The 13,172-nt window shown below is 40.7% G+C and overlaps 1 protein-coding gene across 1 annotated transcript; it reads right to left on the bottom strand.

The window, feature by feature from the left end:
• Positions 1 to 392: 392 nt before the first annotated feature.
• GPX2 (glutathione peroxidase 2) lies at positions 393 to 3,903 on the bottom strand. The gene is made up of 2 exons (XM_054970861.1): positions 3,676 to 3,903; positions 393 to 743 (listed from the first exon to the last, which is right to left on the bottom strand). The coding sequence occupies exons 1-2, from the start codon at positions 3,895 to 3,897 to the stop codon at positions 393 to 395; spliced, it is 573 nt and encodes a 190-aa protein (XP_054826836.1). The 5' UTR covers positions 3,898 to 3,903.
• Between the last annotated feature and the right edge of the window lie 9,269 nt (positions 3,904 to 13,172).

Raw genomic sequence — 13,172 nt, 5'->3', positions numbered from 1 at the left:
GCTGTACTTGCTGTTTGTTTAGTAAGAACAATGCACACACATAACACAGCTCATCAGCTTATTTATTTAACTCTTGAAACAAAAAGTACCTAGCAAACAAGTGCCAGATCAGGACCTTTACACCTTTCAGGCCCCCTCCCTTGAAGTTTAGGAGAGCACCGTCACTTAGTAAAAGTCTGAGGGTGGCTGTGGCAAGAGCTAGGATGAATCACCTCATACACTCATTTGTAAAGGAAAGAGGAAGGAATCAGGAAATTGATGTTCCTTAGGCCAATTTTACATTAAGGTATTAGGGGACAATCATGATGACGGCATAATTAATCTCTGGTCATTTTTTTGATCTCCCTTGCTATGGTAGAGCTATTAAAATTATCATATTTTCCCTGCATCACTTATTTGGCAAGCTTCAGGAGTCGTTGAATGTCAGGCTCTATGTTGGTGGCGAGGAATCTGGGGCTGTAGCGCTTGAAAGGCTCTCCTTCAGGTCCCACAAGGAACTTCTCAAAGTTCCAGGAGATGTCATTGCGATATACTGGGCTCCATATGATAAACTTGGGTTCCATCATCAAGCAGGAGGGGTTATCATCTGGGTAAGGAAGTTTGTCCTTCAGGTATGCAAAGACTGAGTGGGTGTTCTTGCCATTCACCTCACATTTCTGGCAAAGTATGAAATTAGGTTCAAATGCAGACCCAGGTCGCACATATTTCAAGCTGTTGAGGATCTCTTCATTAGTGCAGTTCTCCTATCAGAAAGAAGCACAAAGCATGATGAGAAATGGAAAGCCCTGTACAAAACATCATGTTTAGTCTGTTCATCTTATTGGCACTATGGTAATAATCCTGAAGTCCCTTGCACTCCACTGGTTCACCCAATGGATGATGTTCGCAAAAGTGCTTTAGCTGCAGGTTCTGAACCTTTGATAAGAAGAGCTGGGTTCTTTGTTTCCTCTACTTGCGTTTTTATTTCATATTTAATTAAAATCTTTTTTTAACTTGTGACATAGTAGGCTTAGCCAATGATCCCATTTGCATGGTCTTACAGTGCCAAGAAGAGTTTTTATGACTAGATGCCTTTTAACAGCTTGCTAGTGAATTTCCTTCCACCAAGACTCAAACAGAAGGAGAGCCAAGATTGCCTGCGATGGAGAGTAAGAACGTAGTTATTCCCAGGGGCAGTGATGACAATTATACCTGATGACTATCTGAGGAGTTTTGACAGCAGTAGTAATGACGCCCAGAATTTATTCACATCCCTCTGCACATGCAAGTAATCTTTTACATAGTGACACAAAAAGTATTCATGCTGGTTCTGAATCAAGAATCCAGTCTCTTAATTGACCACCCTTGCCCTAATGGAGGGCTGACCAGTTTTGGGGACTCTTCTATTTTTCCTACAACGGTTTGGGAGACATTTTCACTAAGACCTCTTCCCTCAAAGTCAGGATCCATCATAGTTGGTGCTATCTGGCAGCAAGTACATTATTGTTCCAGAGCACGTGCATTTAGACATAGCTGTGCCATTACATACAGCTTAATAAAGAGATAGCATTAAGAGTATGGACTCTTTGTTTTCCTCACTCATGGAACTGGGTAAACATTTAGTAAGGCTGCCATTTGGCTATCTTTGCTCTAGTGGATAGTTATATTATGTTCCCTTAGCCTTTTCTATTTGCTACTGGGTTTCTCTGGGATCAGTTACAGAAGCCAGCTCTCTAAGCAAGATCTATGTTAGGGAATCCATACAGGCCTCTGGTGAAGAGATGGTGAGAGTCTCCAGGGCACGTTAGGGCGCCTCACGTATCTACCAAAGGTTAAGAATAGAGCTGCAGCATTGGACTGTTACCCGTTTATATAAAAGAAGCACTAGAATTTCAGAATCAAAAACATCAGTAGAGTAATAGCTTGTATTAAGTCTAACCCCCAAAGTCACATGTAGATTAGCAAGCTTTTTCAACTATTCCAGCATCCGACTGGCTGATGAAGAACTTGAAAGCTTAATTGCCCATTTGGTGCATTTTGTATTGGTCCTAAAGGGGTTTTTAGATTAGGACTAAGGAAGCTGCCTACAGTTTCTGTCTCTATTGAATCAGAGAGCCAATTTATACATGTATAAATTATCCCATTTAGAAGGGTATGGGAATAGACTCGAGGCTGCAGGAACTCTTCCCATGATGCCCATTACATTCCAGGCAGACCAGAGGGTTCCTAGCTTGTAAATGTGGAAAATTCTGAAACAGGCTCCTATGAGCAGTGGTACAAAGAAGCTATTTTTGATAAATGAATGGGGTGTCACTTTGGCAGTGTCATATTTTCATACTTAGTGATTAGCATCATGCGCTTGTACCACAGGCCAATACATTTTTTGGTGAGGAGAAAACTTTTGTCAGAACATGGGGGTCAGGAAAGAGACTTTCACTGGATCTAGTCAACATGTACCCCACCCTCACTTGCTTTCCTTTTCTTTAAGCCGGACTTTGTAGTGCTTACATCCTTGCTCACACTTACTAGCACAACATGTGTTAATTTGGAGAAGGCTGGGTGGAGGATTCTACCCACGTAAGAGACTGGCAGTGACTTTGAGTTCTTCCAAGTCCTGGGGTAAAGGGCTACAATCACTCTGTTTGGGATTATTAGCTGCTTTAGTTACATCAGAATACTCCTTCAAATCACTTCGGTGTTTAAAAATATTTCTTTCACAATATGTAAAGCTAGCTCCTAGGCTGATAATATAGGAGTTGCAGTCAGTCCTTTAATTGCTTCATTTAACTTATCAAAAGGAGGAGTGTAATGTGTGTTCAGTATACTGGCACAGTCCTGATAATAATGCCAGAGAAGCAAAGGTTATCCCTGCACAAATGTGGAGGTGGGAACCCATTCTATCAAACTACCTAGAGGAAAGTTACTAAATATCTCCAAGTTTTCCTGTTGTTTTAAGCAAAGCCTCTGAGTCAGCACAGTAAATAGGATGCAACATTCCTTGTTAGTCACAAAACTACACACTGAAGTGCTCAGAATCCTTCAGTAGTTATGTTTTCTATCTTAGTATCAACAGATGATTAACAGAACTGATAATGTGGGACTTCCAAAAATTTCTCCTCCCAAAAAGGTAGGCATCAGCACACAGCAACATTCAGAGTTCCATGTAATACCTTTTATTAAGACAAACCAAATGAACCAAACAGGATGTAAGCTTTGCACAAAGATTGTCAGCTATGCTTCCCATAGAAGAGCATATTTCTTTTGAATTGTAAGCATGTTTTGTAATAATGCAGCTATGGAAGTATTATATTATAGCAATTACATGATTTCTGAACACCACCTTTAGTTGTTCCTAGAGTACTTTGCTGCTGATGTTTTTCTGCTTCTTTTAATAAAAATTTCAAATCACATTCTGGTTTCATAAGTTTCATAAGAGTAAGTTTTGAGCCTCCCAAATAGTTTTGAATGCTAATAGGGCACACGTACCACCTGATCCTTCTATAGACACCTACTCAGAAATAAGTCCTACCGAATTCTGTGTGTTCTGCAATCCCTAGCTCCTGCATAGGATTGCAGCCCAACTTTTTTGGAGCAGGTGGAGAAAACAATCCTGCAATTGCAGTATGAAAGGAAAGAGATGGAATCATCTGTTGCCAAGAAGATGGCTGAAAAAAGCGAGTGCATTAAAACACTTACCTGGTAGCCAAACTGGTTGCAAGGAAAGCCCAGCACAACCAGCCGCCGAGGATATTTGCTCTGCAGCTGGTTCATGTGGGTGTAGTCCCTCACTGTTGTGCCTCAGAGGGAAGCCACATTTTCTATCAAGACCACTCTCCCCCTGAAATTGTTGAAGTCCACTTTTTCTCCATGGAGGTCAGTGGCACTAAGGTCATAAAAGGATTTGGCTATGGGAGTCATGGCTGCAGGAATAAAGAACAGTAGCAACAGAGTACTGAGCACCTGGCAGGTCGAGTTACTTGCTTAAAATGCCTACCAGGGCTCACGTGACAGTCTGTGCCCGAAGGCCTTTCATCCTGGTGTGATATGGAGAAAGCGGAGCCATTGCCTGTTACTGATCTAGCTCTTTGCTGATTCGGAACAAAGCAGCAGGTCAAGCCACTGTGTGTTCCATTGGCAAAGCTGCAGTTCAGGAAGGATATCCAAGTCACTTTGATACTCAGGCCAGCTCTCAATTATTAATGCTGTTGAAGACAAAGGCAGTTGGGCTGAGGGTAAGTTGGGAGGGCAAGAATCGAGACTACAGTGACCCAATACTTCAGTGGTAGCACTTACTGAGCAACTGAGGTCAGGGTTTTGCTAGGCTGCACGCATGCAGCAACAGGCTCAGTATTGGGTATTCTATTGTGTGAAGCATCTTGGGCAGCCTGATGCAGTCTCATTTACTAGATAAAAATAGAACTAGTACTTGATTTTTTTCAAAATGGCATATAGCAAGAAATGAATCTTGGTTTACATAATTTATAGCCTGAAGTGGGAGAAAGGAGAATCTGCAAGTATTTCAATCCTTTAACTCAGTGCAGGCTTCGGCTGCCATATTCCAGGATTCAGGCAAAAGCAATAAACAAAGGACAATTTTGCATGCATGGAAAAATGAGAAAATGTTGGAGGAGCTGCCAGTGACGTCTTTCTCACAGCATGATTGTGGCCAGCTGAAACAAGCTTACATAGTTGCCTAATTTTTTCATTGAAATTGTTTAAAATACTAGGTTTTGGAGGGATGTTTTTACATCTCCAAACTGGAAGAAGGTCCCACTAGCCACTCTATATGGGAAAAGAGGTTTTACGTGACTCATGCTGCTTTGATTTTTGGTGATCATATTCTCTGATAAACTTCTGGTGTGATCACATTCAGGCTAAGACTAATTGCATTCAAATCCTGTTGAAGGCAATTGGACAAACTAGTTGAGCAGCAGGATGAGTCCAGTGGCACCTTAGAGGCCAACAAGATTTTCCAGAGTGTAAGCTTTCAAGAGTCAGAGCTTCCTTCTTCAGACATCTGTTCCACTATAGACCAACACAGCCACCCACCTAAACTACTTGAGATTTGTATTTAATCCCTATTATTTCAACTTACAACTGGATTCTATAATTTTTCTCATCTATTTTTATTGTCCATCTGTTATAAAACAGACACTTAGGTACAAGAGTGATATGTGGGAGCATTCCTATGACATAAAAGTTGGAGGGGAGGGCCTTTTAGAGAGATATTAGCATTTCCTCTGTGGTTGTATACATTACCTAGGTATTGAAAGATTGCAGCTATAAATAACTAGAAATTTCATGAAGATCCATTATTCAGTTAATTTATTCATAGAAAACAAATCAAAACTTGGAAGAGCAAAACATCATCAATAGCTCTATTACTACTGAGATTCTTTCTATTGTTACAGTTCTAGAAAAGCAAAATATTTTGGGCCATCATCAGTCCAATAGTAAAGCCCTCGTAAGCAACAAGTTTTGCTTGAAGGACATTTTGAGAAAGTAATGGGGGTTTGGGGCAGGGCTAGATCCCCTCCTCCAGGCTTCCTGAAACTGTACCCTCCATTTTTTACCTGTAGGGTTAGCAATTGTGGAAGTAGATAGCACCAAGGTCAGATTTAGCCCAGGGGCCACTAGCTAATAGCATCTGTTCTGCACAAGCTGTCTTAAACTTTGCACTATTATTGTCTCATAAATAATGATTCTGTAGTTTGTCTGGAATAAAGTGCATTACTTGATGAAAGAACTGGAAGGAGTAGGGAAATTCCATTATTATTATAATTTAGTCTGCCTTTCTCATTTGGACCAAAGTTTTAATCATGTGTGTAATATGATTAAAACTTTCAACCATTCAGTAAGCAGATTACAAAACTTTCAACCATTTAGTAAGCAGATTACAAAATAATTAGGGAAAGGATTACAAGATACGGTCACATTTGTATCTAACAGAAAAAAATCCTAGTAAGACAAAGTAAAGTAGTTGGCTGAGAATGCAGGAGGAGGGCGGGGAGAAAACACATGCAAACTTCTCGGACACAACAAGACAATCAGTGTAGGGAAGACTTTATTCACTAAACTGAACCATTCAGTTCACTAAATTGAACCATTACACCATGGCTTTCCTCCTACAAACTACCCTCCTGAACAATTCTGTTTTGCACATTCTAAAATGATAGAAATCTGGGGGTCTTCCTAATAGCCTCCAGTAGACCATTCCACGGTATAGGATCCATTGCAGAGGATGTACAAGAAAGGGCAGTTGCCGAATTGATGTTTGCAGGGTGGCACCTTCAGAAGGCTTTGCTCAGATTAGCAGAGCTGTTGCAATGGAACATAGCCGCAGAAATAGTCCTGCAGGTACGTGGGTCCAATGCCTTTAAATGCTTTGTAGGTGATCGCTAGCACCTTAAATTGAACCCGGTAACTGATAGGAGACTACTAGAGTGTCTGCAGAAAGGATTAATATGTAGATTTTGCTTGGCGCCCAATGCTAGTCAAGACTGTGGTATTCTGTACCCAACTATAGTTTTTGAGTTGTCTTTAAGGGCAGACTCATGTAGACTGCATTATAGTAGTCCAGTCTCAAAGTAACTATAGCATGGATCCACATGGCCCAGTCAGCAGAGTCAAGATAGGGGCAATTTTCTGAGCTAAAGTGGAGTTGGTAAAATGCCTATTTTGGATCAAGTATTATCCTTAAGCTCTTAACCGAGTCAGTTGGGCCCCGTAACATATTGGGAAGCACCATGTCCTTCAGGACCTCAGCCCTCCCAGCCAACATTACCTCTGTCTTGTCAGGTTTCACTTATAGCTTGTTGACATGTAGCTATTTAACTATGGATGTTAGACAGTGGTTCTGAGTCTCTACCATATTGCCAGGTGATTTGGATAAAGAAAACAGAGCTGGATGTCATCAGCGTATTGATGACACCCCATTGTAAAACCAGAAATGATTTCTCCTAAGGGCTTTACACAAAAATTGAATGACATGGGGAACAAGACTGAACCTTGTGGATCCCCCGCCCCCCGCCAAGCAGGTCCACATAGCAAAAAACTTGTCCAATAGCAACTTTCTGAGTCCTGCCTCTAGGAACAATTCGAACAATGTAAAACATTGATGTAGTGGTTAGAATGCCAGACTAGGATTTGGAAGATGCAGGTTCAAATCCTCTCTGCTACAGATGTTCACTGGGTTATCCTGGTCTGTATCTTACAAGGCTGTAATGAGAATAAAGAGGGACAATGTTAGGTGCTTTTGTAACTCTTTAATTGGTTGATGGGGACATGTCAGACGCTCTAACAGCTGCTTCAGACAGCTATAGGGACATTGCTGCTAAAGGGCATAAATCAGCAGTGGGATTATACAAGCCTGCTAGACTGGACAAGTAATGGGTGCCTGCTGGGTAGTGGAGCTTGGTGCGAGGGTTATTCAGGTACTGACAAGATAGTCCAATTGATACAGTCTGTTGAAGATCAGTCCAGTAACAGTTGCATTTTGTAGCTAATGATACAGTTAATCACTACCACGGCCATGTTGAGACGTTAATGATGATGAAGGACCTGCATGTCAGAGATAATAGAAACGCTGTTGCAGAAAGCAGCAGATTCCTCGTGAACCTTTAAGGCAGACAGAGGCATTGATATTGACAGCAAATCAGTCTCCCACAAAATAGTACATTTGCACCCATCCTGGCATCTGTGAATCGATTGACCAACCAATCTGAGTACAAACTGCCTTTTCGTTGATGCTGATAAGGAATGAATTGCTAGCTGGAGCAAAGAGATGCTTCACATGATTATTTTTTTATTTATGAATACTTGTTTGAAAAAAGGTACTGTGGAAAGTGAATTTAATGGACTAGAATATTTTCATATGCCTTTCCTATTTTCATGGGATTGAACTGTATTTTTACTGTACAAAGCAGAGAGTGAACACTGGGGTAAAGTGCCCAGGCAGATGGCATGTGCAAATGCCAGTCACTGTGAGGTGCCTGTTATTTGAAGTTTTGTTGAAAGGATACCCACATATGTACACTTGGCTAGGTTACTGGTAGCAAGAGGCACCTATATTACTATGCACTATGCCATACCCATAGGCAAATAAGAGTAATCTTTCTGCGTTAATCATGCTAGAAGTAGCTGTAGAATACCAGCTGAACTTTGCTGTAGAAAACAAGGATAGAGAGAGAAGGACTTGCGTCCTTTTCCCTAGACCAGCAGGACACATCAAGGACAAGAAGAGCTCCCAGGTGTCAGAAGGGAGCCTAAGTAGCTTCAAAGATAGTATTTTGCCTGCAAAGCAAAAAATGTTGCTAATAAAAGATGTTCCTTGACAAGATAATCTTGAGGTGATAAGCAATGACGTCCAGAATTGTTCTTCCAATGTGAGATAGTGGTGGTCACTTGCTTGGACCAATGCAGTTCCAAGGTTGTAACTTATATAACTTATGCTAACTGACCCCAAGGTATAAATTCTTATGTTGTAGCATCATAGCTCCAAAGAACTGATCAGTCCAAGGAGCTTTTCTATCCTGGTAACTGTATCATTCTTCCTAGCTTATAAGCAAATAAAAATGCCTATGTTTATTTCCCTCAGTAGGACTCCTGCGTATTCTCCTTTACTAATTGAGCTAAAACAAGATAAGGTACAGAAAATGTGTACAACAGTACTATGTATGCATGGGAATATATATAAATCCCTACTTATATATCATTAAGTGATACATTGTTGGTCTTTTTTTAAATTTTTTTTTTATTGGTGAGTACATAATTAATACAAACATTCCCCCTCTTACCTAATTTATATCAACCCCCACCCTTTCCCTCCCCCCTCCTTATAGACTTCCAACAGCTTTCCAACCCTTAACCTACCTTATTACTTATTTTCAACTATATTCTTCTAAATCATATATATATTATAACTCTTACTCTAAGCGTATTCAAATTCTTTTATATATACTATATCAAATCCACTTATATATCCATTCTCTACGTCACTATTTAAACTGTATATTTTTAATAAAGTCTCCTTAATACTAATACAAGCTTAGGTTAATTAATACCTAAATTTTCCCATTAATGGTAAAGTTACTTCTCTCTTCTGTTTATAAAATCACAAATTAATAGTTCTCAAACTGCCACAATCCTCCCTTCACATCCCATTTTTTTTCTAAATATTGTTTCAATTTCCCCCAATCTGCAATGTATTCTCCTGGATCAAGATCTTTCAGTTTTCTTGTCATTTTGTCCATTTCTGCCATGTACAGCAATTTGTAAATCCAATCTTCTGTAGTTGGTATTTCTTGCACTTTCCATTTCTGCGCATATAAGAGTCTTGCTGCTGTAATCATGTAAAATAATAATGTTCTGTATTGCATTGGAACATCTTCCATTCCCAAGTTCAGTAGCAACAATTCTGGGTTCTTATTTATTTGGGTTTGCAAAACCTCATTAATTACTTCAATTATATCTCCCCAGTATTGCTTAGCTACCTCACAAGTCCACCACATGTGATATAATGATCCTTCATGCTTTTTACATTTCCAGCATCTATCTGACATATTAGCATTTCCTAGCGCAATTTTCTTTGGTGTTAAATACCACCTATACATCATTTTATATACATTCTCTTTAATATTAGTACAAGTTGAAATCTTCAGTGTATTTTTCCACAAATGCTCCCAGGATTCCATTGTTATTTCTTTGTGAAAGTTTATTGCCCATTTCACCATCTGGACTTTAACTGTTTGATACATTGTTGGTCTTAAAGGAACAGATTAAGAACTGTTTTCCTGTAACATCTGAGTGAAAAGGACTGGCCCAAAGTTACCAAGCAGAATAGAGATTTGCACTCAGTCTCCCAAGGCCATGCTCTAACAGTTATACTCATATCACTTGTGTAATTTGTATTTATATCTTTTTTTGTCAATGCATGAAGGCTGCAGATCCTTCCCACAATCATTTTATTGACCAGTGAGACATGCGTTGGTATGAGATCATACCACAATATTTTGAAGAGGAAAGAAATATTACCTCCTAATAATGCTACAGTGAAATAGCCCCTTTCCAACCCAACTCGTAATGAAAACCTTCTAATGAGAATTTTGCTTCTCCTGGCATAAGAAGGCGCATGATGAATTATTAACAGATGGATCAGATTGCTAGTGAGCTCAAGCAACAGAACACAGAGCATGTAACCAGAGCACAGCAATCAGAGATAATTTTCTAAGGAAGGAAAGAACAGGAGGGAGGGACTTTTTTAATTCCTCCGGTGCCTCAGTCACAACATTCCAAGGACACAGAATGCAAAAATTGTCTATGGAGAGAATCACCAATTTTTTCATTTCATCCTATTCCAAGCAATTACATGGGCAACTACCTATTTTTCAGGTTGAAGGTTCTCCCAGACTAAATCTCCCTTGCTAGAATTTAATGAACACCAGAGGTCACAGGGCATAACAGGTTTCAGCTACTCTATCCCTAAGGTCAGCTAAGACTTTCCTTATGTATACTCAGCTGCTGCAGGGGCAGCCCAGCTTTGTTCCTTTCACTCTCAAGATTTGTTTTTGACTGCAAGTTTATTTTGCCCTAAATGCCTAAATGCATGGGGTGGTGGTGGTAGAGTCAGCATGGATCTACTTTGTTATATAGTCAGAGGGCTTGTCAGGAGTTTCTTTGCATCTGGCTTCAGCATCTGCACCAAAGACATCTAATAAACTGGTGCTTATGCAGTATAAAACTTTGACAACACCAAGATATTCCAATTAGATCACTGAACATTCCTTAATATAGAAATATATGCAGACAAATGTAAGTTAACCCCATGATTCTGCCTATAGAGTTAAATGGAAGGTATCCTAGTCTGTCCCCCTGGACATGTCTGATTGTGGTGATACATGCACTGAACACACCCTTTTTCTTTTTTGTGTGTTGTTGTTCAGATGCACCAGACCCATTTACAGCATGAATTCAACATAGCTTTCTGATTTAGCTATATCCCCACTTCAGTTTTCAGAATATCATGGAAAACGTTGGTTGACCTTATGCTTCCAATTTCCCTCCAGGTAAAATTTTCAGCACCAACTACCATAGTTCCCCTCTCCCTGGAAGCATATCATCTGTATGAGAGGACATCTGTTCATTACCCAAGAAACAGGACACTTCTGAGGATCATCTCCCAGTTCCTTAGTATGATCCCCTCTGGCTTCAAGACCCTCATTCTCCATAACAGGACAAGTGCTGTCAGGAGTGCAGTCTCTCTACCACATATCTAAAGGGTTCACCTGCCTGTGTCAGCAATTCTACCTTGGCTTCCATGGAACAAACTTGCTCCTTGACAGCCCAGTGCTCATTGCACTAAGGATGTTCCCATGACTTTAGGCCACCAAACACATGTCATATATGAGCTCTCAATGCAGAACATCAAAATTCTCCCACTCCCAGCTGGTTTCCTACCTTCAATTTGTATCTATTATATTGCAGATAGTACTCACCACTTTTCCCTTGCCCAGCTGGTTTACTTGCCTATCCTCTGTTGCTTTGCCACTGGGGCTATAAAGCTTGGTTTCAAGGGATCTTCCTGCTCATCCTTAGATAGACTGGTAGAGTGGTCCTTCTCTTCTGTACATCCCTCTGTGCTTTAAAGGTTACCTGTAAATGCTGTGCTGTATTGCTGCTTGAATCCACTGGGCTTCAGAGCTGGGGGTGGCAAAAGCCAAGCCCCTTCAGCTTGCAATGATTGCTGGTGTCTTCAGCAGAGGCTTCTGGGAAAGGCAGGCAGACGAACCTCAACTTCACCAGCCCTCACAATGGATTTTCCATTTCAGTGAAAAAAAACATACAGCAGGCAAACACCACTTTGAGAAGCTTTATTTAGTAAATATTTTGGTTTAAAATAATGAATTACAATGACAGGTCGTACAAGGAATCCCAGTCAGAGTGCAAAGTTCACAAATTACAGACACAGCAAAGGATTCAGAAGTTGTAAGTGTGGCTGGATCTCATGATAAGTTATGTGCAACAGTTTCTGCTACAGACAGACAAGTTGCTATGACTCATCAGGGAGTCTCCGAACATTCTATAGTACCTATTTCCTATAATCCTCCTCAATGTTCCTCCAAACAGTGGCCTGAAATCAAGGAGCACTCTGTGGCCCCTAGAGAGCACTACTCTCATGTATACTTCACTGAGAAAATGGGCATTGATTAGGGAGGTACTTGGTTCAGGGCAAAGAGCCACCTAACAACCTAGAATGCAATTCCCTGGATGCCATTAGGGCGATTCATTTTGCTCAGTACTGCAAACTAGAGCTTTTGGCAACAAATATTATCAACAGCCCCTGGGAAGAGCTGCTGCTGGGACTAAGCAAGAAGGCTGGTTCCCTCTGCAGCTAGGCAAAATCATCTGCTCCCTTTTTTGTTGTGTGCTGTGAACTTACGTTGAAGTCTGTTTTGTGCATTGGCAACAGCATCAGCAGCTCAGCTTCTTTTATACTGGTGGAAAGGCAGTTATATTCTTAGATCTCAGATACAGCAAGTTTCATCAACATTATGCTGGATTGCAAGAGGCAGGAAATAAGTTATGCATGCCACACAGGCCCTCTGAGGACCAACAGCTTTATACGTTTCAAGGAATCATGGTGGCATTGGCAATTTCCAGTGGCCTCATCATCCTTTGCTGAAAACGAGTGGCATCCCTCTTTTCAGACAGATTTCTTTGGGGAAGCTCAAGCAAAACAGTTTATTATTGCGCTAGAGAGACTAGGATCTTAAAGACTTAGGGAGGGGCAGTTTACAGATTTTGAACATGGTTAACCAGCTTTTTTTTTACTCCCCCCCCCTCCATTGCACTGTGCATACAGCAAAATTTGTTACCCAAAACAAAACAGCTGGCATGGCAGTTCCACATGTTATCACCAACCTTCCTGATGTGAGTAGAGAAGTGGCTATGCAAAACTGCAACTAATGTGCCCATTCACCATGTATTTGATACAATTAGGGAAGGAGCAGGAAAGCATTCAGCCTTGTGCAGAACCTCCATGTGGATTTGCCCTTGATTTTCATCCAGCAACCTTGGCACTGATAGCTAGCTAGGCTCAAAAGAATCTGCCCAACAGTGTTTGGCCTGCACAAAAGAGTCAGAAGAACATCATCTCTTGTTTTGGCTCACTCCATTTCCCTCAGTCTTTCACTGCG

This window comes from Eublepharis macularius, chromosome 2, assembly GCF_028583425.1.
Source record: "Eublepharis macularius isolate TG4126 chromosome 2, MPM_Emac_v1.0, whole genome shotgun sequence".
In the NCBI taxonomy this organism is placed as follows: domain Eukaryota; kingdom Metazoa; phylum Chordata; class Lepidosauria; order Squamata; family Eublepharidae; genus Eublepharis; species Eublepharis macularius.
The sequence above is the reverse complement of the archived record's forward strand: the minus strand, read 5'-3'. Positions and strand labels throughout refer to the sequence as shown.